The sequence below is a fragment of the Ictidomys tridecemlineatus genome, chromosome 4, assembly GCF_052094955.1.
Source record: "Ictidomys tridecemlineatus isolate mIctTri1 chromosome 4, mIctTri1.hap1, whole genome shotgun sequence".
Classification (NCBI taxonomy): Eukaryota; Metazoa; Chordata; class Mammalia; order Rodentia; family Sciuridae; genus Ictidomys; species Ictidomys tridecemlineatus.
In genome coordinates this window covers 137519633-137547138 of record NC_135480.1, presented here as the reverse complement: position 1 = coordinate 137547138, position 27506 = coordinate 137519633, and the positions used below count along the sequence as shown (strand labels likewise).

Genomic DNA, 27506 nt, shown 5'->3' with positions numbered 1-27506 from the left:
AGCTCACTTCCGACCTGTTGCCACTCTGCTTCACCCTGTTAAGCTCAAGAGTCCATTGATTGTTTAACTGGTTAATCTCGTTAACTAGCTGCCATAAAAATATTGACATGGAATTAACACATGGCCCTCCTGGGTACCAGAGTCACACTTTCCTAGCAGCTTAGGAGAGTGAAACCAACAGTGGCCATTCGAGGCTCCAAGGTTGTCATTTACTGAACTAGGAGAAGCAACATAGGGCTCCAGAATTTTGAGTCTCCTCCCTTCCCACCTAAGAGGTGGCAGAGCAGAGGGTCTACCAACCAGGCTCCCTGAGTTCAAATCCTGTCTCTGTAGCTTATGACTTAAACTAGAACAAGCACTTCAATCCCAGTTCACCCATCTCTAAAAGGGAAAAAAGCATTAGTTCATAGCTTCTGGGGACGTTGCAAGAATTACAACACTTGGCAAGTGCTTGAAAGCTCTTAGAATTTTATTATTTATATGCCATTATTTATTCATTATTATTATTACTTATATGCCATGTGCTCAGTCACCTTCAAATGGGTGCATAAAACCCACAAGAGCTTTAAATTAAGTTGTTGTGAATGCATAGTGAGATCCATGGTCATATTCTTGGCTAGCTGTACCATCTGGTTGAAGAAGGAGCCATGTGACACAAGTTATAAACCTGAAATGTTGTTTCTCCCTTTCAGCAGCTCAGAGCATGACAGTGAGTACAGCTGTTGACAGAGCACAACCGAGGCAGGAAGCCAAACATCAACTGCAATAGCAAAGTTTCTCGATTTTCTCATTATCCTTAACTTATACTGCATCACAGGCACTTCTCAAATATTTAATTCTCACAAACTTCTGAAGAGATAAGTAAAAAATGTTGTTCCCACTTGACTGTGGAAACAGAGGCTTAGAGTTGTCTTGTGAGTTCCCAGGGTCATTCTCTGTGATACAGCCAGGGTAGCCAGGGTAGCCAGTGTCCACCCCAGGCAGTCTGAAGCCAGGGTCCTCATGTTCATCCATTAACCTGCTGCTTACTAGGGGTTTAATGTGCACAATCTGTATTGTCAACTGAAAGGGTCAGTCTTTTTAAATGAACAATTTTTGTTGTTGTTGTTATTTTCTTTTTTACATGCTGTTCCAAAAGGGCTTATAAAAAAAAGAAAATAACAAAGTCACCACTTTTTATACTATTACTTAATATGTAAGTGCTTGAGTCTATCATTGGCTTGGAACATGTTTAAATTCTAAAGAAACAAAAACTCACAATTGTTAGGCAATCTTTCTGCATAGACATGGACACACAGAATTAACTAGAATATATTCCCCGTGATTATTTCAACATATCGTTAGTTTTTACAGATCTCTGCATATGCTCTAAATTTTGGAGGCATCTTTCATCAGACTTTAAGGGGTGCATTTAGGTTGTCCTGCGAGTGCTTCCAGATTTAGCAGACAGGTCCTAAGTCTAAATATTGACTTGGTTCACATGTTATTAAAACAGCAATGCCACCTAGTGGACACAAACCCATGCTATGCATATTTATTTAATCTAGGTACCTATGACAAGCCGCAACTGTGATGCAATATTTCCTAAACAAAATATTGCCACTCATTTCACTAACTCACTAAGTCCATAATAGTGCCATCATGCAGGGAGGCATCATTAGCTTATTGTGGTAATTAAGAACTCTGGCTCTGGAGTTAGACTGCCAGAGTTCAAAACCTGGTTATGCCTCTTCCCTTGGGCAATTTGCTTGATCTTCCTGTAAACCTGGGCCAGTAGTAGTCCTTGGGAAGGGGAATTTAAATGAGCTAATATTCATGACTCTTTAGGACAGCATCTGTTATACCTGTAATAAAATAATTGATATTATAATTACTAAGATCACTGGTTATATCAGGAAATATAATGATTTTTTACTGAGCACCAATTCTGCTAAGCAAAGTTCTATATTTAATTCTTATGTCAATCTTAGTAGGCCTACTCATTAGTCTACTCATTAGTCTACTCATTTTACAGATGTAAAATTGGGCTCAGGAGTTATATAACTTGGTAAAAACAAAGAACACATGTCTAGTAATATCCAAACCCATTCTTTTAACCATTGTGTAGTATATTTCCTCTCATCATAAAAAGGAAACCGATCACAAGCTAATTGGCATTCCCACAGCAAAACATGCTTAATATTTGTTGTGTACCTGAAGTCCTTCGAGGTGGAAGGAACTGGAGCTTACTGAGTCTGCCTGCTGACATTTTGACTCAATTTGATTAGTAAATATCTAAGCCATGCTGATTAGTAGCAAGCTGTCATAGAAAGAACCCTGTGCAGAGAAAACAGGAAATCTGATTTTTAGCCACACTCTGACTGGGTGAATGTGAGGTTGTATCACACCAAAGAATTGTTTAACATCGTTCTTGGTAACTAGAAGTCCTGATCTACTTCTTCTGGTTTTGGAAAGAATGATGAAATCTGTACAACTAGGTCATTATTTTAAAATTGAGTCATCTATAAAACAGATCTTTAAAAAAAACAGTGTTTAGATAAGTGTATGCAGAATAAGGTATTAGAGTTTTGAAATTTTAATAAAAGTACATGTTAATAAACCATAACACAATTACATAAGCAACTACATTCAAATCCCAAGACGTCAGTTACATGAATGTTATCAGAGTCAGGAATATCTACCAAGAAAACAACTTCTTTTACTCCAAGGGCACCGAAGGAATTCAAACTTCCTAGGTTACTGACCCCAGCAATAACACTGCATATATAAAAGGAAATAAAGAAAAGACTTTTGTATCCTTTAGTCATCTTGAGCTTTACATCAACATGTCAGGTCAGCAGTGAAGAAACTATCTCATTGTCCAGATGAAGAAATTAAGGGTCACAAATAATGAGAGACTGTCCTTGGGCACAGAATTAGCTGTGTGCTAAAGTTCATTCTAACTGAAACCATTCCACTACCCTAGACTGCCAGGCATTCTTTCAAAAACTTATTTTTGAAATGTTCCACACACTCAACACAAGCAGCACATGGTTTCTGCCCTCACCATCTGAGAAATGCACAGGAAAATAAGTAATTACAATTCAGAGCATCATAGGTCATGAGTCCTGGGGAATCCTGGGCAGTCCTGGGCATCCTGGGATTGCATCCTTTTGGAGATGAGAGTTGGTTCCTTCGGGAGGTGGTGGGAATCCGTTACTCTGAGCCACCTCTCTCATGAGGAAAGTTTCATTCCTGAAATGTTGAGAATAGAAAGCAAAACGTAGGTATGAGAAAAGAAATGAAATTAGAAAATTAGAAATTAGACACCTGGGTGTTTCAAAATCTCAAAGGAGAAAGACACCGTGAAATAAGAGGACAGACATCAGCTGTCAATTAATATTTAGTCAGCAGTGTTAATCGGGCTCAGCTGGAAATGTTCTTCAAGCTCTCCCATGCATGTGTTGTATGTTTTGAGAATAAAAGGAGTTTGCAGTGCTTGGTGATAGAGGAAGTTAGTTAAAGAAGACTCAGCAAACAAGCAGGCAAAGGAAGTGGAACCTCTTTTCTTGTTTGCTTTCCTCCATTAAAGCTCTTGAGATGGTTTGTGGGATTCTGCAGGTCTAATACTCTTAATGAAAGCTCATTTAAGCTGAGATGTGATTGACAATGTATCTAGAGATACCAGATAGCAAGACTATTCGAACCACCAAAAACATCCTTTAAAGAAGACAAAATATCCATCAAATTCCCTGTAATGCTAGGAGATAAATTGCCTTTTACACATATCACCTGAGTTTGGTGTTCTGCCGAATAATTTTCTCTCCAGATAAAGACAATGGAAAGTAAATTCATTGGTCTCCTCCTATACAATCTTAAACCCAGATTTATTTTCATGTGCCTTTGTGTTCTATTCATGGAGTTTGAAATTTTAAGTATCAAAAATAAAAATAAAAACCTCATTTTAAATGCACGTATTGTGAAAGCGAAGGATTAACAGAGGAGATTACAAAAAGGCCAAAAAGTGATGTAGTCCCTGAAATATATTATTTCATTCTGTCAAGGCCACAGAAAAACACATAAGATATTACCAGTAGTGTTTATTTGGCACACTTCTATAGAAGTAGATGTTGTGATTGCTGCTTATTAAGAACCCCAAGCAACTGCTATAGTCTTAAAGGAACACTTTTAATGATATGCGTTTTTACAAGTAAATATTTTACAGCTGCTTAAAAAGTATACATAGTTAACTATCCATGCATAAATGGTAGAGAGAAGTTGACTTTTGCTATCTATTTTATATGTCCTTGCATTGCACCTGGAACAAGTAGGCATTGAAACAAGTAGGAGGAGACTAAACTAGTGAGAAAAGAATCATTCAAAATAGTGTAAGGAAAGGAAAATTCAGCATCCGTTTTTTTCTTTCATGCCTTGAGGGAGAATACCTTATGACCTTCCAATGTTCTCCAAGCCCCCACCCCACCCCAACCCTTCCACACCCTTTGCAGGCAGGTTAGGCAGAGCACACTGAAAATGGGAGCCCAAGTTCCACAAGCTACCTGCATAAGCTTACTCAAAATTAGTTCAGCCTTTTCAGGCTTGGTCTCATCATCTGAAAACTAAAACAGTTGCACTAACTGATTTTGAAGCATTACAGTTTTCTCATCTCCCAAAGATCCTTGGTCATATAAACAGATATCCCCCCTTGTTATGGTCACTTTATAAGAAGCCTACAGTGGTAGTAGAAAGGAGGGGACTTGTAGGCTACTAAGCAATTCGGAATGATGCTGAGTAACTTGCCCATGGCATATATAGCAAGCCTCTCTTCCAAGGAGTCAGAAAACACTCAGGGCTTTTTCTATGGGTGAAATGACCCTGCCAATCCCTGAGTTACTAACGACTACCAAATCTCTTCTTTCTATCTACCCTCCTAGGCAAAATAAAAGGGGAAAGATGACATTAAAATGAAAATCAAGAACAACCAGGAGCAGCTTAAGGACAGGGTGGTAACCAGGTGAAATTTTAACACCACCGTGTTCTTTATCACCCACAGAACATCTCCCAAAGGCTGCTTTGTTCCAGAATCCTGTTTTCTATCTCTAAGAGAAACTCCTTGAGTGCGTGGGCTGGCTTGATCAACCCAGTTTGCCGCAACCCCTTTGATCTCTACCATGATTACAACTATGACACTTACTAGTGCATAGCCATGATTCACTCTAGAGGGGACCCATGACAAAGGCTCTGCATTTCTTCTTGGGGGTCATTCACATCCAAATCTATATTTTAATAAGCTTCCCAAAGGTGATCTAAAATCACCCAGTAACATGCTCACAGTGGGTCTCCTGGCATGCTCAGTGCATTGACTTCCCATGACTGGAGTAAGTGGTATAACATATACAAATCATGCTGTGACCAGCAAGGCTATAAATAAATACAAAGATCATTGACACCCCATGCAGTATACACATATATGCTCAATTCAAGTTCTTATAAGCATACATCTCTATTTACAGTATGTAAGTCCGTGCTAGTCACTAGGTGCTCGTATCTCTGCTAATGCAGCTTTCCTAATGTGCTAGCATTTACTAGATTAGGTAAATCTTCTGAAACACCTTTTCTATTTTGGGTTGAAATTGTGCAAAATTGGTCTTCCTCGGGGCACTTTCCCTGGAGTTACTAGTTTGGGATTAATTTTTGACTCCGGATTCAGAACTTCATAAGAAGATTCTAAAATCTAACGGTCCAAAAAAAAAAAAGTTATTGAGAAGCTATTAGAAAACCAATTCCATTTTATACCCTCAATTTCAAAAGCCATAGTAGATACGAAATACTCTGCAATAAGGAAAAGGAAAGGCACTTTCAGGAGGTGCTGCCTGTGGTTTGCAAATGGAGGGAATGTTGGTACTTATAAGTGGCCTTCAAAACAGCCCCTATTGACAGTTTCCCCTCCGTGGAATTGCATTTCAAAATGTTATACTGAAGCAAGCCTCTGTTTTTAAGGCATTGCAAGCTTTAACATTGGTTAGGAGCTCTGAATTGCTTTGCCACTGGTTGGGGTGGGTATGTACTGTTTTGGCTACATTTTCAAGCACCCGATTTTAGAAGAGCTGGTTAGGGTTAAAATACCAGATGGACCATGGAACACAGTGAAGCCAACTGATCAGTGGGTTAATAGAAGTCAATGCACTCTGGCCTCATTCACATGGTAGAGAGAAAGACTGCATAGGAGAGCTTGAAGAAATAAAGCCTGTGCAGGTTAGGAGAGAAAGCCTGTGACGTTTGCAAATTGAAGAACCTGTTGGAAAAGTTCCCCAATGAAAGGTCTTTTTTCTTTTCTTTTATTTGATTTATTTCTAGATGTAAGCTTTCTTTTAACAATAATACCTCAATACTAAAGAGAATAAATTTACTATTTGAGCCATATTTATGAGGCTTACTGGGGAACTGCTATTTGTTTTTCATACAGGTTTTTTCTGGAGTGATTTGGTTTGGACTATTTAGAAAATGCTTCTTTTAAAACATTAGTTAATTAAATGCATTATTTAATCACTCAAGTTTTAGGTTATGTGTTGGAAATATAAAAAATGGTCTCCAAAGATTACTCCTAAATTATTTCTTCCTAAAGGTCAGAGATACATTGACTATACTTCTGAAAGGGTTGTGAGATGGGGGAGAGATTGCTTCTGTTTAAATTAACAATCAATCCCTATGTCAACAAAATTCACATAGTAAAAATCAATCCTAATGATGGCCCTGAGCAACTTTTATAATTAGGTTTCATCATCTGTGTGTGACCCACTCGTCCTTTGGGCAGTATGTGGAGGTGCCGTTTTAAAAGGAGAGTAAGCAACATTTTTTAATGGGCTCTAGATTGTATCATTTTTGTTTGTTCTAAGACTCTTCAAGTACTTTTAAACTAAGCTGTGCGTTCACCCTCTGTAACCCTGTAAGTCTTCTCCCATATGAGTCCAAACAAAACAAAATTCCCATGTAGCAGCTCAGACGCTCTTGCTTAGAAAACATCGCTGCTGCCAAAATCCTTCTGTGGAGGGAGAATCAAACCCAAAGAAACCAAGATTTTAAAGGTTAAGTGACTGTCCCAAAGGCACAAACTAAATGTCTGAAAGGGGCCTTGTGTTATTTCCTCCATCTTACCAAAAAGCTCCCTCAGAACTTAAATGCATTAATCTTCCCTGATTGTTCTGCAAAGGCGGTCTTTTACTAAGAAAGTTAACTTTGAAATGTAGTGTTTTCATAATAGATTCTTTCCCAATTTTGTCAACTAGTTTCAAAAAAGGAAACTCTAATTTCCCAAAAATTAGACATGCACTATTGCAACAAAACATTTGTGATCCAAAACAGCTTTCTGTTATTCAATAATAAAGAAGGCATCCTCTTAGTTAATTTGTTTTTGCTGTTTGTGATTTTTTTTTTATCCTTTTGGATATACTGGGCTTAATCAGATTCTTTCAGTTCTTCTTCTTCAATTCTTCTTTCTGCTTATTTCCTGCTTTTTTTTTTCCTGCAATAAAAATATTATCTTACACAAGCTTCCTGAATTTGAGAACATTTTAACCTATTATTATTATTACTTGCATTAATTATTATTTTAATCTATTATTATTACTTGCATTAATCTGATTATTTAAATTATTTTCCTCTAATACATATTTAATTCAATTGTGTATTATCACATTTCAGCATTTTTAAGTTAAAAATATTCTTATATCTTGATGAATTTTTTTTCTGAAAAATGCTTAAGAAGATTTCAATCATGTCATTCTCTGAAATGAGTTGACAACAGAAATTTCATAAAAAGGAAACTGAAAGCTATTCTGATTTTTTAGAGAAAGAGAGTAATGAGTGTTTGAACCAGCCAGGCGCAGTGGTGCATACCTATAATCCCAAGAACTCAGGAACTGAGGCAAGAGAATTTCAAGTTTGAGGCTAGCCTCAGCAACTTAGTGAGCTCCTGTCTCAAAATAAAAATGAAGAGGTCTGCAGATGTAGCTCAGTGATAAAACACCCCTGGGTTCAATCCCCACTTCCAAAATGAAAGAAAATGGGTGGGTGGACCATGTTCTGAGTCAACAAGTAAGGAACCAGTTACTGATGCCTCCACCCAATTCATACTGGAAAGAATTTGAAAAACATAAATATTAAATCTACTATTTTCTTTGGAGTTTAATAGCTGGTTATATATCCTGTGTTAAGTTTAAATGTTATTGATGGTTTTATTGTGAAAACACAATTCTATTTATGCAAAAACTAAAGATCTCCAGAGGTCTACAAAAATCAGAGAGGTCTTTAAATGACATTGTCTTCTCTGACATTGTCATCTAAAATACACATACACCTACTAGATTTGTCCCACTTAATGACAGAAAACTTACAAAACTGGTGTCCAAGCAAAATGTGCAGTTGGTTAATGTTTTCCTTTTAGCCAATTGTCTTAATATATTACAGTTACCGCCTCAGAGGGTGGATTCTGAGGAATCTTGATATTAGGAAAACCTAACGCAGGCACTTAAAACATGCCTTGAGCAAGTCTGTAGAGATATCCTGGCATTAATTCAATGTGAATCCCCTCAGAATTCTACATTCACACTAGTAGTAAAAACTAAACAGAGAATTCAGTGGTTCTGTAGATCCTTAAGGCAAGTGACAAATTAAAAATTCATTAACCATTTGGATTGAGGCTGAGATATAGTATTTTAGGAAGAATATTTCCAAGCTTTTAAAAAAAAAAATCCCTCGTGGAGAAAAATGAATAGAGGGCATAGTTCACCAAGAAGAAACCATCCATCTTTGCTTGGGGGGGGCGGGGAGGAACAAGGTGAGGTGAGAATTAGGAAGTTCAGATGCAACACCCCTCGCACTATGTATAGCTTTGAATCTCAGCTTTCTCGCCTTGGTGCAGTTGGGCCGCGGGTGCTCTTGGTAATAACACTGAAAGCAGCAGTTTTAAAGATATACTTAACTTTCCCCACTCGCAGGATGTGGGATTCTAATGAAACCACCCGTGTCTGGGACACTGTAGCCTTTGGAGAGCGCGCCATTTGCTAAAATGTCTAGTGAGAGCTAAAATAAGCCCCTTTGGTGGAAAAAAAAAAAACCCGCTGAGTGGTTGAAATCAGAGCTGCAGAAGGTCACTTGCTATTTTAGTAGCTGCAAGCTGGTCCTCATTTTATAGCATCACAGTTATAAACAAGAAATTGTCACCTTGCTTGTCAGTTTACTCCTTTCTCACTGAAATAAGCAGAGGTAGCCTGCTTTCTACATCCCATTTAAGTAATTAGATAACTTGTTTCCCAACTTTGGTTTATTATTGGATCAATATGCAAGAAAAACTGTTTTCTGTGCCGTTCTTTCAACAGTACTTCAAAATATTTTTCTTACATCTTTTTACATCGTCTGATATGATTGACCTTTAAAATTCCACTGAGCTATGTCAACTCTGCCACGTATATATATCAACCATGCTGTAAATGCCTTAAAGAGAGACTTCCTTCTAGGATTATTTACATAGAGTCAATCTGGAAGTGGAGGAAGGAGGTTATCTCCAGCCCCAGGGTTCTGTAATTATTGCACACACCATTGAGAATTACCACCAATTTTATTCTATTTCTCTCTTCAAAAATTTAATTTCTCTCTTCTTATTGCCCACATCATAAGTGGAATTAAGATTACCCTTAAGAATTTTAAGGAAATGTGACAATTTTCACAACATGGTCTTACTTTTTTTTTTTCATCAAAATGATAGAGAAGTACTTAGGTCAATTAGTTTAAAGCTATTCTCAGTTATTTCATTTCATTTGAATCTCACATTGTCATTTTTCAACCCCAAAAGTTAGTTGATATATGAAGTTCCAGATTATATTACATGAATGTAAATCTTGGGTTTCAACAAGGCTTATCCCCCAAGACAAGATAGAACCAAAAGACAGACAAAACAGTTATGGGGGGGGTAGTTTTATATGTTTACCCATCTGGGTTCACAGAAGGGAAATGGGGAGGGGAGGGAGGGAGAGAATGAGACCAAGTTATTTTTCATGAAATTACTACATAGAAAACAAGGAATACAGACTTGGTGTTTACCTGTGATGGCACCCAGCTTTCCCTTTCCTACATCAATACTGACATTGTTCCTCCCCATGGCTGAAAATGAAGAAGTGGACTGAGCATATGAAATTCTTTTTCTCCTTCCTCATCCTTTATGAACTATCAAAGCAGCTCTTGCCCTCTTAGTGATCTGGACAAACCTTTATGTAACTAAACGTGTACAGAATCTTTACTCAGGCGATTTAGTGGTTCTCACTCCAGGTTCCCTTCCACGTCCACTTAAGAAATTACCAGCCTCATCCCTGATCTCAGATGGGCCAGAGTGTAGTCCACAGAGTCCACATGCATCACCTCGAGAGGTGAGAGAATTTCCCATGATTTCATTTTCTCCCCCATATTCCTGTCGGACCCATTATGCCAGCCCAGAGCATGCCAGCTCCTTATTCAACACGTATTGTCTGCAGCCCAAGCAGTGAACAAATCCGACAAAAACTCAGCTCTGAGAAATAGCTGCAATCCAAGTCAGGGTAACGGATGAAGGGTGTGCAGTTGCCCCAGTAGATTCCATCTCTTCTGCTCTTTTGCCTCAGTCTCTTTGTCTGGACTTTCTCATGTGGTTGGTCCCTGGAGAGGACTGCGTTTACTATTACCTTTTCTATTTTTCCAGGCAAGGACTCTTGAACATTCTTTTGGCTCCCAGCAGGAACTCTGCATACTGTATTCATTGTCTCTCCCTTTGTCCCTTCTTTTTTAAGCCCTTCTCCCTTTTTCACAACTGCAGACTCTCAGTCCAAGCAAACCGTCTCCTCTGATGTTGTTCAAGCATCTTTCTAAAGGACAGAATGAGCCCTCCGGCCCTGCTCCCATGAGACCAAGTCTGGCTTTACTGTATGCTTTATCGATCTGAGCCTCAAGAGAGTCAAAGTTGGGTTTTGCACGTGGCTCACCTCTGCACTGCAACAGTGGGAGAGAGCAGAGGGGTCGATGGGATCTGCAACTGCAGCTACAGCACGTTGACCCTCCTGGCCTCGTGTACATCTTATGTCCCAAAGAGATCTCCGTTTTATTTTTTTACCACAAGGGCACAGGAACTAGCAATGCACATTTAGTATTGACTTCAAAGATTTTAGGGCCAATCTTAACTTTCTCAAATTCTTTTTGAAATAAAGCAGAAGGTGGAAGGATGTTTGCGGAGATTGATAGACATTTTCAGCCTTATTTACGCTAATTCAACATTGGTCAAGTGCCTACTCTATTTAATGTTTTCTCACTCTCTCGACTGGTCCTGTGCATTCTCCTTCATAATTGTCTTGCATCCAAACCCTCCATCTCCACTATCTCTGTCATTATCACCTGGTGGAGTATCTCATCATATCTTACCCAAATTTTCACAACAGCCTGGTTAATTTCATTTATTTGCTTATGACATCTCATTCTCTTCACCATGGCCAAGATCATTCTTCTAAAAAATGACTATGTTAGTGTCATGACTTCACTAGCTCCCAGTTGACTACCAGATAAAATACAAAGATAAAATTTAAATCCTAGACATTGAAATTCCAGGGCATGGTTACCTGGCAGTTTGTATTCCAATCACAGTTTCTAACCTCTCCTCATTTCTCCCCAGGCTCCATGTACCCTATGTTATAAACACACTAGACCTCTTGCTGGAAAACACAGACCTAATTTCAAAGCATCATTTGCTAACTCTGAAAAGACTGGTCCAGAGTCACCCCCTCTTTCTGAACCTCACTTGTCTCCTCAGGGAAAGAGGGGTTGGTTATATAAAAGTAAGGGTTATAAAGATGTAAGATAATTCTGAAACTACCCAGCCTACAGCTAGTTTTCTTCCTGTGCCTTCAGAGTATTGTTCCCTCTCCCTGAGCTGCATCTCTCTCTCTTCCATGTCACAAACTCCTGTACATCCTTAAGACCCACGTCATCTCCTCTGTGGTTATATTTTTTTGCCTCCCCCAGCTGAGCCAGACCCTCTCTTCTTTGGGCTCCCACAATACCTCAGGACACTTATTACATCATGATATGATGTGATTCGGAGCTCCTTAAGAGTGAAAGCAGTGTCTTTTGTTTCCTTGACCTAGTATATAATAATTGCTCAAAAAGATACTTGTTGACTAAACATTTGATGGTTCTGTGCTGGACTCTACCATCCAGTTCTTGATGAGCTTGCAATCTTGAAGGATCTGAGCCAAACAGATCCACAGAAATCATCCCAGAACAACCCTTGCCAGAATAATGACTCAAAAGGGTCGAATCACAAATACCAGCAGGCAGATACCTTCTGTTGGAGGTCACAGGGAGACAGGGAAGCCTTCACCAGGAATGGACACCTGACCAGGAGCATGTGTGTGGATTTAACTTCTAATTTTGCTTAGCTTGTCTGCATATCTATTATGCTTGCTCTTCTTCATACCCTGTAGGTCCCTAAGTTTTGGTGATAGAAGGACAGAGATTTCTTCACTTTGGTCAGTAGTTCCCAGAAGATAACCAAAAAGAGCAGATAGTTTTTCATAATGCAATTTTGAGTAGCAGTTCCAGATTTGCTTATAAACCCTGGAGCCTGTAAATTACCAACAAATCAGCATATCCTTGAAGATGAAAACAAACTGCTCCACAAAAAAAGTTATAAAAGTTTGAAAGCCATACAGCTATAAAATCTTGTGTTTTCATTATATGCCTACCAGAAAGCAGATACATTTTGTAGAATCTAAATAATTAGACTGCCCAGATGAAATTGAAAAATGATGAGCTATGACTTGACAATCTATTTTTATATGATGTATAGAATCATCCCTGCCCTTTTTTATAACATTGAGAAATATTCAATAAAACTTTGAATATAAGATTTTTTTAAAGAAAGGATTTTGTAATATGATAAGCAATGAAAATCTAGAAATGCCCAGTGCTGAAACTAATAGACTATAACTATGATCTTAAGTTAGTATTTTGTTGCATCTTCTACCTCTCTCCATTTATAGTTTTGATGAAAAGCTCTAAAAGATATTGAAATGTCTTCCTTTGGTAGTACTGATTGCAAAACCAGGTATCTGCTTTTTCTCCCTTGCAGTCATCATATTTCTTCCCTGACAACAAACTGCACAAGATGCCCTAATAATGATAATTTGGGCTACTATTTATTCAATGTATACAATATGCCAGGCAATCATCTAAGGAGAGTTTTATTTGGGAAAGTTCATCCAAAGTTTAAATGTACATTTCTCATTCTCCATAGCACAGCAACTCAATTTACTTCACACCACATATAGGGGGAGTTTTGTGAGGTCAAAGGAAAGTGCCCAAGTACTTCTTTGAGGGCTATCCTGGAGAAACAAAATACAGCCATCTAGCAAAAGAAAAGAACAGAAATTGCACATGCAAGGGGACAGCCTGAAACACAAGAAAGATTCCATTTCTGGGTGAGCCAACAACCGTTATCAGGAGGATGTGGTCATCTTTGTTCTATGCATGCCCCACATACAGAATTCCCAAGTATTTTGGTTTCCCAAGCTGTCCCCCTTTCCATGTATTCAAATAGCAGATGGGAGTATGAAGGCCCTCCTGCCAGCTCTGTGCAACTTTAAGGGACACAGAGCAAGTTTATAAGAAGAGCTCTTGCATGTGGTTCTATCACTCAACTCTCACACCTCCAAAGCCAAAATGATTGGTGTTTAAGTTGTAAAATACAACTCGTTTAGGATAGACTGCCTGCAAAGATTAATTTAGTTTCTTACTACCTTTTATGAATATAATCATTTTCTCTGAAACTTTTTTTTTCAGTACTAAGGATTGAATCCAGAACCTTGTGCATGCTAGGCAAGTGTTCTACCACCAAGCTACATTCCCATTCCTCTCTAAAATATCTTAAAGGAAGATGTCATCATACAAAAAACTATAAAGTTGAATATAATGGCTCTCATGAACCAGTTTAAGTAATTATCAACTCATGGTCCAAATCATTTCATCTTAAGATATATACGTGGTTCCAAAACCAAATCTATAACTAATATCATCAAAGTTTTGCTTCCATCTCTTGCCTTCCACCCTATTACCTCTTTCTGTATAGCTTATTATTTAATCCTCTCTTTTTTAAATGTTTATTTTATTTTTTTTACTTTTATTTTTTCACAGTTCTGGGGATTGAACCCAGGCCTGCATGTGCTAGGCAAATGTTCTATCACTAAACTACACCTCTAGTCCCCATATCATTCCATTTTTCAAACACAAGCAAATGCTTTTATATTTTAATTCCTTAGTTCTGTAATAAAATAGGATTTTAGTGATTTTCAAAACGTTTGAAAAAAACAGTATTTGGAGTATATGTATTAAAACTATTAGTGGACTTTTAGGCCCCAAAAGCAAGCAGTAAAGTAATTTCATGTGTGTGCTAATATTAAATAGTTAATTGAATGCTTAACAATTTGTAAGACACCAAGGCTGTGGGCAAGAGGGAGCAGAAAAGAGAAAAGGCAGAAAATTTTGATCAGAGAACTGAAAATTGAAAAAAAAAAAAAAGGCAAGATTTGGGAGATTTTTAGATAGTAATATTAAAGATACTTTGGTGCACTCGGAGAATCTCCAAAAGGCATTTCTATAGTAAACATATAAAAACAATTTTGATTTAATAGAATTATCTTATTCACAAACTCTGGAACTGATATTCTTTCTCACAGATCGAATTGCACAGAACATCATTAAGTCCCACTTGGAGACATGTCAGTACACCATGGAAGAGCTGCACCAGCTGGCATGGCAGACCCACACCTATGAAGAAATCAAAGCCTATCAAAGCAAGGTACTCTGAGAAACAACAGGAAACTTCTCTGTGATTACCCCGTTTCTGATTTTCTCAGTCTCAGCACCATCAACATTTTAGGCTAGATTATTCTTTGTTGTGAGGGTTGTTCTGTGCATGATAGGATATTTAGCAGGATCCCTGTCTAGGTGTAAATACATAGTACCACCCTCACACAGTTGTGACAATGTCTCTAGATGTTGCAGTGTTCCCCAGGAGGCATCACTGTCCCACTGTAGTGACCAGAGAGACTCAATGTTCATCAGGTGGTTTTAGGACATCTCATGTTGGCTTCTTGGATTCAGGCAAAGAGCAGGAGCCATTGAGTAATCAGAGCAGCAATAATCATATCACACTTAGCAACAAAAATGTGGAACATGGCATCCTAAAACGTTTTTTTTTTTTACCTTATAAATTAAAAGGAACCCAAGGGAAAAGGACAACTCTCCCCATATTATTAGTATTAGTAGAATTATTTTGTGTACATTGGAGAAGATTTTAAAGGAAGATGTTTATTCTTTCTGTTCAGTATTCATGTTACTGGACTTTGGGATTGAGATGATGGAATTTTAACAAAATATATAAATGTGCATCTAAATGTATGATTTAAACAAACACTGATTTTTCTCTGACATAATGAATAACTCTTACTACTTTTATACGGAAACAAAGGCATAGATATTGCTATGGTCAGTAAAAAGCAGAATTAACACATATGTAAATTAGATTTCTCAGTTTAAAGAAAATAACTTTGAGATATATTTTTGGGCTTCTGTATTACTCATGAGAGTGATTTAATATCATCTGATGCCTCTTACCTTGGAATTCTTCTTATACAAAAAGCAATCTCAGACTGGGGATGTTGCTCAGTGGATGAGCGTTTGCCCTGGGTTCAATCCTCAGTACTACATACACCCAGACAAACAACAACAATACTCCATACGTTCTAGAAAAAGAACACAACATAAAAATATTACAAGTTTAATGTCCATCAACTACCTGTGAAAATGGCATTATGGAAGGAGGGAGGACTATGAATTAAATTGCTATTCTTCAAAGCAAGGATTTACTTTTATATGATGGACCAAGACTTGAGTTTAAGAAAGGAGGGAGGGGGTGGAAATTAGTAAGGAAAATAACCATCTTCACACACTCTACCAATTTAGGCTCAGTACTTTGACCATTGTGGCATACTGAGGTTCAAATAAATCGAACATAAATATAAAAATAATTTGCCCTCCTCTTCCTAATTTCCAACCTTGGGTCCCAAGTGACAGGTAACCCATAAGGCAACCTTGAGTGGGTTTTTTTCTTTTTGTTTTTGTTTTTGTTTTTTTATTCTCCATGGAGTTCCTGGCTCTACTTACATGTTGTGTTTTCTCTCTTGAAGTCCAGGGAAGCACTGTGGCAGCAATGTGCCATCCAGATCACTCATGCCATCCAGTACGTGGTGGAGTTTGCAAAGCGGATAACAGGCTTCATGGAACTCTGCCAAAATGATCAGATACTGCTTCTGAAATCAGGTAAGCCGGGAGTAGACTCAGGAGGGCTTTTTTGATTTTATTTTTATTATTATTAGAGCTTTATAGTTAAACATTAGTAATTGAGTTCCCTCCCCTCTCCTCCTCTCCTTCCTCTTCTAGACTTCCTTCCCCTCATCTATTAATTTACATTTGATTGGTTTTTTTAAATGGTATCCTATCCTTCCTTCCTCCTTTCCTTTATTTTACTCTAGTTTCCCCAAATGAAAGAAAACATTTGACCTTTTGAGTTTCTGAGTTTGGCTTATTTCACTTAGCATGATATTCTCAATTTTAGACCAGGACGTGGTCAATCTTTAGCTCTGTGAGGATTCTAGAAAATTCTTTCAATAGATAGACCGTTTTTTACCACCCACATTGTCAGCTAACTCCCAAAGGAAACTCTCAGTAATGCAAATGCCCTGAACCCCATTCAATCCACTTTGAAGTCAAATACAATTTTGCTTATTGAAAGTGGAGCTATTAATTGTGTAGGTTGAGATAGCCAGCTTGACAGGCAGTGCAAGTAATTAGTGTATCAAGGTGGCTGAATTGCTGAGCTGGCGCTAAAACCTACTCCTTGCTTTCTGTGAGGGGGAAAAAAAATACAGGCTAGTTGAGCTCTGCCTCTGTGGTCATTTCCAATCTTTTTAATGAGGATAGCCTGCAGCCAGTATATGCTGGGAGAATCTCCAACGTGCTCTAATCTTTTCCACCCCTTCTCTGGTACATTCTCACATACACACAATCACTTAGGAAGTAGCCCAAGAAATTCTGCATATAACTTACTGTGTGGATCCTATTACTTAATAGGAAAAATGATGACTTGTCTTACTCAGCTCCCTTTGAAAACAGAAAATAAGAACAACATGGTGTTTGTGTTAATCTTCATGACACAGTAATAATAATAACATCCTTTTTTACATGTCATAATATATGTATGCATTTTCATGTTTACTTATGTCATCGTATTTAGTCTTCTGAGGTTATTTTCATCTTAAACCAGAGGAGGTAAAAATTCAGAGAAGTGAAAGACTGTGTTCATATCACAAAGCCAATATGCGGCAATCTGGTGTTTGAACTTGGGTTAAATATGATGACTATTCTACACGATGTTGCTGCTTCTTTACCAAATGATGCAAATTGAGAAAAACCATGCTAATTTGAATATTATCAGTTTTCTAAAAACCCTAAAATTTAGTTAAAACAACAACAATCATTTATTTTGCTCTTAAAGCTACAATTTGGCCAGGATTCAGCAGGAATGGTTTATCTCTATGCCATGAGGTGACTTCGCTGGGGAGAAAAGTACCTACTTTCAAATTGGTTGTATCCCATGGCTTGCAAAGTGTGCTTGTTGACAGCTGGAGTTCAGACAAGGCTCTGGGCTAGGGACCTCAGTGGCTCTCCATATGAGCATCTTCACAGACTGTTTGGACATCCTGATGACATAGTCACTGGGTTCCCAAAGCTTGCACTCTGAAAGAACAAGACAACAGTGCATAGATCTCTCCGAGTTAGCCTCAGAAATCACATAGTGTTACTTCCACCATACCCTTCAGTCAAGGCAGTAACAAAAGCTTACCTGGTCTCAGGGGTAGCAGAAGTGGATACAACTTCTTGATTTGGTCAGGTCTAGAAAAGCATGTGGAGTAGGAGATATTTTGATGACTCTCTTTGAACAATAAAATCTATCCCACTTATTATATGACTTTGAACTAACCTCTCAAGATGGTAGTTTTCTCATTTGTAAATTAAAGTGGTGTACTAGAAACAATCAATTCCAAACTTGGAGTTGCATTAGGAGCGCTGTAAGAGGTTGTTGACAGTTCAGAAACAGCCATCATCACAAGCCAGGGAATCTGAACCTCCTGGAAGAGAGCTCCATTCATTGTATTTCTAAGACTCAGATATCACCAATCCATGGACTGACATTTGGAAACCACTGACATTATGTAATCTTTAACATCTCTCCCTGCTGTAAATATGTTGACTCCAGTATAAAAGACAAGCTACTTAATATCCTTAAAACTTCTGTAACTCATTCACAAAACAGGGATAATAAAACTCACCTAAAATGGTTATTTCAAGGAGCAGGTATGATAACAATTGTAAGGGGCCAAAGAAAGTGCCTTCTATAGTGTAGAACATCAGTAAATGGTGAGCATTTTTATTGTTGTGGGAAAGCCTTGCTTCAATAAATGTTTGCAAATCCTCTCATGTGTGGAAGTCCCCATGTTAGGAAGCAATGAGAAATTAGCATAGCAAAGGAAATAAAACTCAGACAAATATAAAGTGATGCCATAAGAAGACACCAAGGATGTAGCCAAATTATCAGTAGGATGCTGTCATGCATATTTGGGGCTTTGGAGTCTAGTTGTCAATTTCTACTACACTATGGGATAAAAGCCCATCTCTCCAACATGTGGAGAAACTGCCGCAATAGTTCCTCATGATATCAATAAATGTTCAGAGGGAAAAACAAATTTAAAAAATATCATTTAGCACCTACTATGTGCCAGGGACTCTTTGTGGTCCCAGAAATGCAAAAGTGAATGCAATGACCTCAACTGCCTGTTGCTGCAGGCAAGGTTCCTGCCCTCACTGAGCTGACAGCAAACTCAAAAACATTCTAAGTTCATTAAGGTTAATCAAACTTCTTCAAGTTGGAACTTCTCAGAGCCTGTGATCTGGGAATGTTGATTATATCTCTCTGGAGTGAGATAATTTAGCATTTTGCAAAAACCTATTTGTCCGAGAAACATTCATTTCAAAGAGCATTAGATGTAAATGGTGTCTCTCAAGAAACACACAGAGTTTCTATTTAATATCATCCTGTGCTGAAATAAGGAGGGAGCCTGTTAGAAACTCCATGTGGCAGGTGAAGTAGAGAGTAATGTCTCCCCAATAGCATAACTTCTACAAAAGACAATAGATAAGGGCTGGGGCTTTGGCTCAGTGGTAGAGCACTTGCTTAGCATGTGTGAGGCACTGGGTTCGATTCTCAGCACCTCATATAAACAAATAAAATAAAGGTCCATTGACAAGTAAACAATATTTTTTTTAAAAGACAATAGACAAGACTCAGCTCCTGCAAAGTTCCTTTCTGAGCCATTTATCATCAATTGTGAATTCAAGAATTGAAACTACCTATAATATTAGTCAAAAAATAGTAAGAAATGCTTCCCTCCCAAAAAATGTTTTTGGTGCCCTCCATTTCAACTTTAAAGTATATTTTCTCTTTAATTTCCTCACATGATTATCAAGAGAGTCTTATTTCTAAAATAGTTATCTTAGGGGAAAGAATCTTGAAGGGTTTCCATATTGGGGTGTCTGTGTGCATCTGGGTCTGTGTTAAAGTTCTTGAACATCTGCACTTACACTCAGTAATAACTACTTCATTACTGGATACGTATACATGGTTTAATTGTTTTTAACTCTTAGGTTGCTTGGAAGTGGTTTTAGTGAGAATGTGCCGTGCCTTCAACCCATTAAACAACACTGTTCTGTTTGAAGGAAAATATGGAGGAATGCAAATGTTCAAAGCCTTAGGTAAGCTTCCTTTTGCCGCTGGTACAATTTTATTAGCTACCATAAACTTCTCCACTTGGATTTAAACTGCCAAGTAAAATGTATTGATTCTTTAATTATAGCTAGTATCTCATTATTCAGTAAGAGTAGGGCACATTGAGCCTCTGAACTTCATCCAACTCTGCTGGTCCTACAATTATGGCTAATCTAATAGGAAAGGAAGAAGAAAACTGTGGGCCCTATTGAGTCTGCGCCTAAAACTTCATGAAAAAATAAAGATTAGCCATGATCTGAAAAATTGGGGAGGCACTGTAGGTCATTCTTTGCTGTTTACTGCTTCACAAATTATATTATATGGTGGCCTATGGAGGTGACCTCCTAAATTTCTTAGTAAATTCATAATCTCTAGTCAAGATAATTAAAAGAGAAACTCTTCACTTGTTTCTCCCCCAGAGTAATGATGTTCTCCCTGTGAACTTGTGAAACTCTGGGAGCACCTATAGAGTTGGGGGTCAAAATGATTCTCAGACCATTGTCACGGGAGGCACTGATAGAGTCGGTCTTTGTTTGGAAGGGCCGCGTATCATCATGTCCAGTCATCAGTGTACAGCAGGGATAAGAAGAGCATTAGCAAAGATGGGCTGATGCCAGGAAAGGTTTTAACCATTGATAATGCCATTTGTTCCATATCCTGTCCATGGACACCATAGAAGGACACTGCTCTTTCACCTCCTGTGCTGTTAACTGATACGGTAGTCAGCAACCAGCCCATCGAGGCTGGCAGTGTTTCCCTTCCACAGCTGACACACATCCAAGTTGTCCCCAAGGCTAGATTTTCAAGAAAGTAGGGAAAGCCTTGGCAAGCGACTTTAGTATATTTCCATCTTCATCAAATAAACATTTACCAGGGATAAGTGTAGAGAGGCACTATTGTCTTGGCAAAATTTTACAGTGGTTAAGCAACTGACCTGTGTATCATGCATCAGAAGGTAAAAATAAATAACTCGTGCTCCTCAATCAGATAGCCAGAGACATTACCAAACTGACAGAAAGCTCATTTCCATCCTGTGAGAAGTGTCTTACATCTCAATTGAAGCCCCTAAACACTATCTATTGCTAGGTTCAAATGGCACTAGGTTCAGTCCTTAGCCCCTTTATGTAATGTTTTGGGTTTTCTATGAATGCTATCTCTATTATAAAAAAAATTCTCAAGTCATTTATTTGTAATTTGTTAGATGGAAATAATTTCAGGTTTATAGGATGGAATTCGGGTTATGTATTCCCATACCACGTCCATGTCCCCCTCATTGGTTATGCTCCCTTCATTCACCTGGCCAAGATATCGCCAAGTTTCCCCATTCTATAGTTAATATAAAATTACTATTTATGGATAGGTGCTTAAAAATGTCTTTTCTACATGTCTAGTATCCAAGTCCTTGAATAAATTTTTGATCCTGAGACTTTTCTTACTCTTCCACCTTCAGCCATTTTCCTTCTTTCCTTCTAGGTTCTGATGACCTAGTGAATGAAGCATTTGACTTTGCAAAGAATTTGTGTTCCTTGCAACTGACCGAAGAAGAGATTGCTTTGTTCTCATCTGCTGTTCTGATATCTCCAGGTAGGGAGGCCTTGGATCCCTTACCTTTTTAAAAAACCTGCTTTACTATGTTTAACATCAATTACACCCACCCAAGCCAAAGTTCAGGAAAAACTTTGAAAGAATTATATTTTATTTAGCAAGGTTTTGATACTTTTGGGTAATGCAAAGAGAAGCAACCTCAAGTTTATTCAAATGATGAATTTTCCCCTCAAAACAAGAGGAGGATCTATGGTAAGGATCATTACAGATAAGCAAAATTGTTCCTTAGTAAATAAATAAAGATAGATAATGACCTGAGTTAATGGCTGTGTTTTATTTTGACCTTAATAAAGGACACAGGAAAAAAAGTCCAATAGAGTGGAACTTACAGAAATATACCTAAATGAAAGACCCAACATAAGGACTAAATGAGTAAAAAACCAAAGAACACTTTCTCATCATTTATCCTCACTTAACCTCTCAGAGCTTTAGTTCCTTCATCTACAAAGTAAGGGGATTGGATTCCATAATAAAGGAAATATTCCCTAGCTCAAAAATGTAACAAATTGCCAAAAGTTTTAAAGAAATTAATATGTGATATCTATGGATCAACCAGAGCAATTGAAATAATTTTTAAGTACATGCCAGCTTAAAATGTAATAATAAATAGTGTAAATCATGTAATCATGATAATATAATAAAAATAAAATAATAATAAATATGTGCATCCCTTTCAACCAGAAAGAGAATTCAGAGTCGCTCTGTAGTCTGTTCAGTGACGTTCCTGGTCAAGAGATAGCAGCAACAGTATTGACAACTCTATTGAGAGAAGAGCGCATTCTGCCTAGTTTTTAAGATCAAGAGATTCATTTATTTTGCAACAATTTGTCTCTGGAGGTAGATCACTTTTCCTCATACACTAACATAGTTTTCAGTGAGGCTGGAAAAAATAATTCTTACATGTCATATGAGACTACACCTTAGGTCTTTGATATGTTATTCTAGCTAAAATTGCCATAATACCAACCTCTATACTTTTTTAAAATCAGGCTCTATTATTCCTAACATGATTCCTTAATGGTCTTGTCAGAGTTTGATTTTCCAGTTTTTTTTTTTAACTTGCTATAATTGGTTATTTAACCACTTTTTCAAAAATGAAAATTAGTTATCACTTTTATCAACAGTTACTTTTATGGCTCTAAAATCATGTTTTTCCTCTGGGCCTTTTGTATATATTCTAGAAAGTTTCACAGGCCTGAAAAGCACAAAGACAGATGGAAGAAATGAAAGGAGACATTTATTTCTGGGAACAACTGTATTCCAAATAATGTTCCTTTTAATTGTATTTGGTTGTTTTCATTGAGTATAGTTCAATAGGAGACTGAATCTAAGTCTGGATCTATGGGTGAGGGAGATGGTTTCACTATGGTTTCTGGTTGCTCAAAGGAAGAGTTTTAAAGGATCTCTTTCCTCTTTGCATATGTTTGTGTGGAAGTCAGTACATTTCTAGCAAGGAATATTTAACACATGACATATCAGACTTAAATAAGTTGTGAAAATGATTGCCCAGGAGGAGGGCTAGCCTGGTCTTTATGAGTTGGAAATCAGCTGAGCTATTTAGCTTTTATCTCAAAATAACATGCTCTCATCAAGTTTTATAAAGTTTGGAAGCAGGAGATTTGGCTAGCTCTGCCTAGGGTGGAATCTTCCAGCCCTGAGAGCAGACCCACACTCAGAGGCTACACCATTCCAAACACCTGATTTGCCACTCTGGCTTAGCGCCATGTTCAAAACCAGGGAAGAGATTCCAGTCTGTGTCTGTCTCATGCTTATCCCAGCTTTTCCCCAGGTTCTTGACTTAGTAGTCACCGTCTATTCAACTCCAAATAGCTGAGGGAAGGGGAAGGGAGGGAACTTAATTTATTCTGATTGAAAATTGTCACTGAAGGCCTTTGTGCTCACTTACGTAAGAGTTTGCTTAACTCTTGGCTAGACTTGTCTTTGCCCTGTCTAGGGTTACAGAATTGGGTTTCTCACCTGACCTGAACTGTGTTCAGGAGGATCATGCCAAGTTATTTTCCATAAGTATTTATTCAGCATTTAGAGTTTCTAGGTGTCTCTTCATTGAAGGACCAAACTAAGGCATTGATGCTAAGCTGCATTTTATCACTAGGGTGTATAAAGCTTTTAGACAGAAAGGAAGGAAGGAGTAGGAAGAAGGGTGAAAAGAGAGAGGTGTAGGAGAGAGAGAGGGAGGGAGGGAGCAAGTAAGGAAAGGACAGATTATCCTGTTCACCATTTAAACATTTAGTATAGAAAAAAAGATAGGATTTTAAAAAAGAAAAACAGGATTCAGGGTAAATTTTTGACATCAACTCATGTTTATGTTGCATAAAGTATAACATAACTTCAGTTCTATATGTGATGAAAGAATAAGCTGAGAAAAGGAAGGGATCATGTATACCAACAATATTCCTGTATAATATTTTTTTTCTCACTGCTCTCATTGCTTTTCTTCACAAATCACTAATATCTACTTTGAAAGAAATTCAAAGCATCTGTCCAGAAAAAGAGACATGCAGACTGTCACAGACAATAAGAAACAAAAAGGAGTTTATTCGAACCATTGTCTTCTCCTCCAAATATATGCCCTATGTCATTCATTTTACTATGCATTACTGACTTCATGGTATTATTGCTTATAAAATATTTATGTTTTATATAAATAATTACACGTCTTCAGAGGCAATTTAGAACTACATAATTTGAAATGAATCTAAAACTCAGCACTTGTATATGTAGGTGAAATAAAACAAAGCTATATCCTGCCCTACCTTCTTACCCATTTTTTTTTTCTTTTGTCAGACCGAGCCTGGCTGATAGAACCAAGGAAGGTCCAGAAACTTCAGGAAAAAATTTATTTTGCACTTCAACATGTGATTCAGAAGAATCACCTGGATGATGAGACCTTGGCAAAGGTAAGTCCCTCAGATCACAAACCCACTGTCACCGAAAGAGAGTGCAGGGTTCTTACAAAGCAAGGGAACTTTCTCAGCAGCAAACATTTCTGAAAGTTACCAAAAGCTGCTTAATTTTAGAGGTGTACATTTTCGAAAGGAGAACAGTAAATTATGGTAGATGGAGAGGAGGATGGCTTTCTTAGAGGAGGAGGATCCTGGCAGGTCTGAACCCAGAGTGCAGGAAGACAAAGCAAAGGAACTGTGGGTGTTTCCTCAAAGGAAGACAAGCTTGATGCAAGGAAACAAGTGTTTGAAATTCATATGTAAAGAAAGAAAAGACTTTGTGCCAGGTCCTGAGTCAGATCTGGGCACAATTACGAGTAATTGTATTTTTATTGAAAATTACGAATTAATGTCAAAAATGAGACTTGTTGAACAGGGTGGTGGGGGTGACTGCTGTGTGAAGTAGTGAGTTCCTTGTCACTGGTCACATTCTAGTAGAGACTGCCTGGTCGCCTCTCAGGCATATTGTAAATAACAGTTTTCTGCCCAAAGTGGAAGATTAGTGTGATGACTTGTAAATTTCCCTTCAACTCTAATCTCTTCATGCAAGACTTGCCCTGGGGTTCTTTCAAAATGGTGAAGCAGCCCAGGAGCCAAATACATGCAACATGACATCAATTTCTTGATTTAGCTTAATTAAGAATGATGATCTTTAAGAAGAGTAGTGAGAAAAGTTGTTTACCAAAGAAACATAATCATTAAAAGAAGAAGTAATCTTCAATGATTGATAGCTAGCATTATTTTAAATCTTAAAGTATCTTTAATTTCTTAAGAACCAAAAAAAAAATTTAGATGGATATTATTTTCAATTTTGAAGTATCTCTGATTTCTCAAGAACTGGATTTTTTTAAGACAGTAAGAAACTGGAAAATTGAGCTTATTCTTGGTGAAAGATAATAGGAATCCTACTCTTTATATTTTTATCATTAAATTCTCCCACTCTGCCCTTGAAGTTCTTTATTTAAAAAAGGGGGAGGGTAAAGACTCTATTTGGAGACATCATCAGATTTTACTTTGCACATACAGAGAACTGCTATAAAAAACCTCCAAGAGTTAAATATGCTACTTCATTATGGTAACATTTTGTTAAAATTAATGCATCACTAGGAAGAACATTTCCACACTCACTGTGCAGTGATAACTCTCTTTGATGTAACTTTTCACTTATTATGTGATCAAGGACAAGCCACCTGCTTTCTGCACCTCAGTTTTCTCTCAGTCAGGAGCAAAACTTCAACTTGCTTTCAGATTCACTGGGCAGAAAAAAAAATGGTAACAGGATCATAAGCACGTGTCATTGCTTGATAACATATATGCATGAACACACCTGGTTAATTCATGTGGAGATGTGTTTCTTGCATTTGAGATCTCCTGAAGACTTTGGTCTCCATGTTTACCATTCTAAAGTAAAGTTCTTGAAAAGGAAAACTGAGTTAGATGAAAGCTCCTGCTCTTTTACTTGGTGAGATTGTAAATTTGCCTGAAAACCCTAGTCTCTTAATCTACAGAAGGAGGATTTTTGTTCCTATAAAGATGTGTTGTGGAGTTGTGGTTATTCTCCCCTTGGAGGGTAAAAGGTTCGTGTGGACACCTTGTTATACACCCTGGTGGCCTGTGAGGATTTGAAGTATTTGAGGCTTTAGAAAAAAAGACAGAGAAATTGGAAAGTAAAAGACGTTTGATGGCAAGAAAAAAACTACAGCACTGACTATAGGTTAGCTCAATTCTCCTTTTGCCTTCTTTAGGAGAAAAACATACAATTTTATCCTTTATTTATAAAGAGATAATGTTATAACGTTGGGAGCCAGAGAAAACATTAGAAGAAGATTATTTTTTTTTAATAAAATTCCCTGGAACCAGTTTACAAAGAAGTGCTTCCACAAACCATATGCAGATATTGGGTTTTGTATGGACCCCTCTTTGTAGCAGTCATCATTTTATTAGGATGCTATTTGAATTAAAGTGGAAGGACTATAAAATGAAATGAGAACTGGACTCTCTTTTATACCAGTTCTGAATGGTGTGGACTCAGATATGGGATTCCATTTGTGTGAGCCTCAGATTTATCATCAAGGCTGGTGCCATGGGTGAATCTCTCCAGTTCCTGGCTGTTTTAACATTCTGAGGACAAATACACTCTTGGTATACAAAATATCGTATCAGCTTTCTGACACTGTGACATAAAATACCTGATATAAACAACTCATGAGGAGGAAAGGTTTGTTTTGGTTCACAGTTTGAGAGGTTTCAGGGCACGGTTGATTGGCTCCATTGTTTTGGGGGTCTGTGGCAGGGCAGACATGGTGACAAGGAATATGTGGTGAAGCCAAGTTGCTCACTTTATGGCAACCTGAAAGCAGAGAGACAGGAAGGGATTGGAGTCCCAATATCTGCTTCAAGGGCACACCCCAAGTGACCTAGCCTCCTCCCACTAGGCCCCACTTCTTCAAGGTTCTACCTCCCAGTAGTGCCATAGACTTGCAAACAAGCCTTTAGAATCTGGGCCTTCGAGATGCATTTAAGATCTCAACCATCACAGTTGCCCTTTCATTGAACTCCTCTAAAGGAAAAGTTTTGTTCAAACCTAAGAGGAACTCTTCCACCCACCACAGATTCTTCTCATTCTTTCAGGAGAGCTTCTTCATTCATAGAGCCCCTGGGGAATCTGGTGGACACTAGAAAACCCCTATCTAGAAAAAGGCACACAATGTTGTGTTCAAATCTGGAGGCTCGAGTCAATCTCCAGTAGGTGGGGAGGGGTTAGCCTTTAGATCTTTCTAGTATGTTACAAAAGACTATTTATACCACTGACCAGTTTGACCATAAACAGGTACAACAGACATAAGATACTGGGGACATACAGTCAATAAACATCATCCTGAAAGAAAAGTGACTCCAACACATTTTTTATACACCGGCTCCCTTAAATTAAAGTTCAGTGTTTTGTGCCTTTGGCCAAATTTAAATTTTGAAAATGTATGAAAATTCAGGGATCCTGTACC

At 37.8% G+C, this 27506-nt stretch overlaps 1 protein-coding gene across 2 annotated transcripts in view; it reads left to right on the top strand.

The window, feature by feature from the left end:
• The window catches only part of Rorb (RAR related orphan receptor B), a 181279-nt gene that overhangs the window by 136994 nt on the left and 16779 nt on the right, over positions 1-27506 (top strand). For both annotated transcript variants that reach the window (XM_005324109.4, XM_005324108.4), the window contains exons 5-9: positions 14730-14851; positions 16242-16374; positions 19816-19923; positions 21410-21520; positions 24347-24459. In XM_005324109.4, the coding sequence (XP_005324166.1) occupies positions 14730-14851; positions 16242-16374; positions 19816-19923; positions 21410-21520; positions 24347-24459 (587 nt within the window). The remainder of the gene's footprint in view (positions 1-14729; positions 14852-16241; positions 16375-19815; positions 19924-21409; positions 21521-24346; positions 24460-27506) is intronic.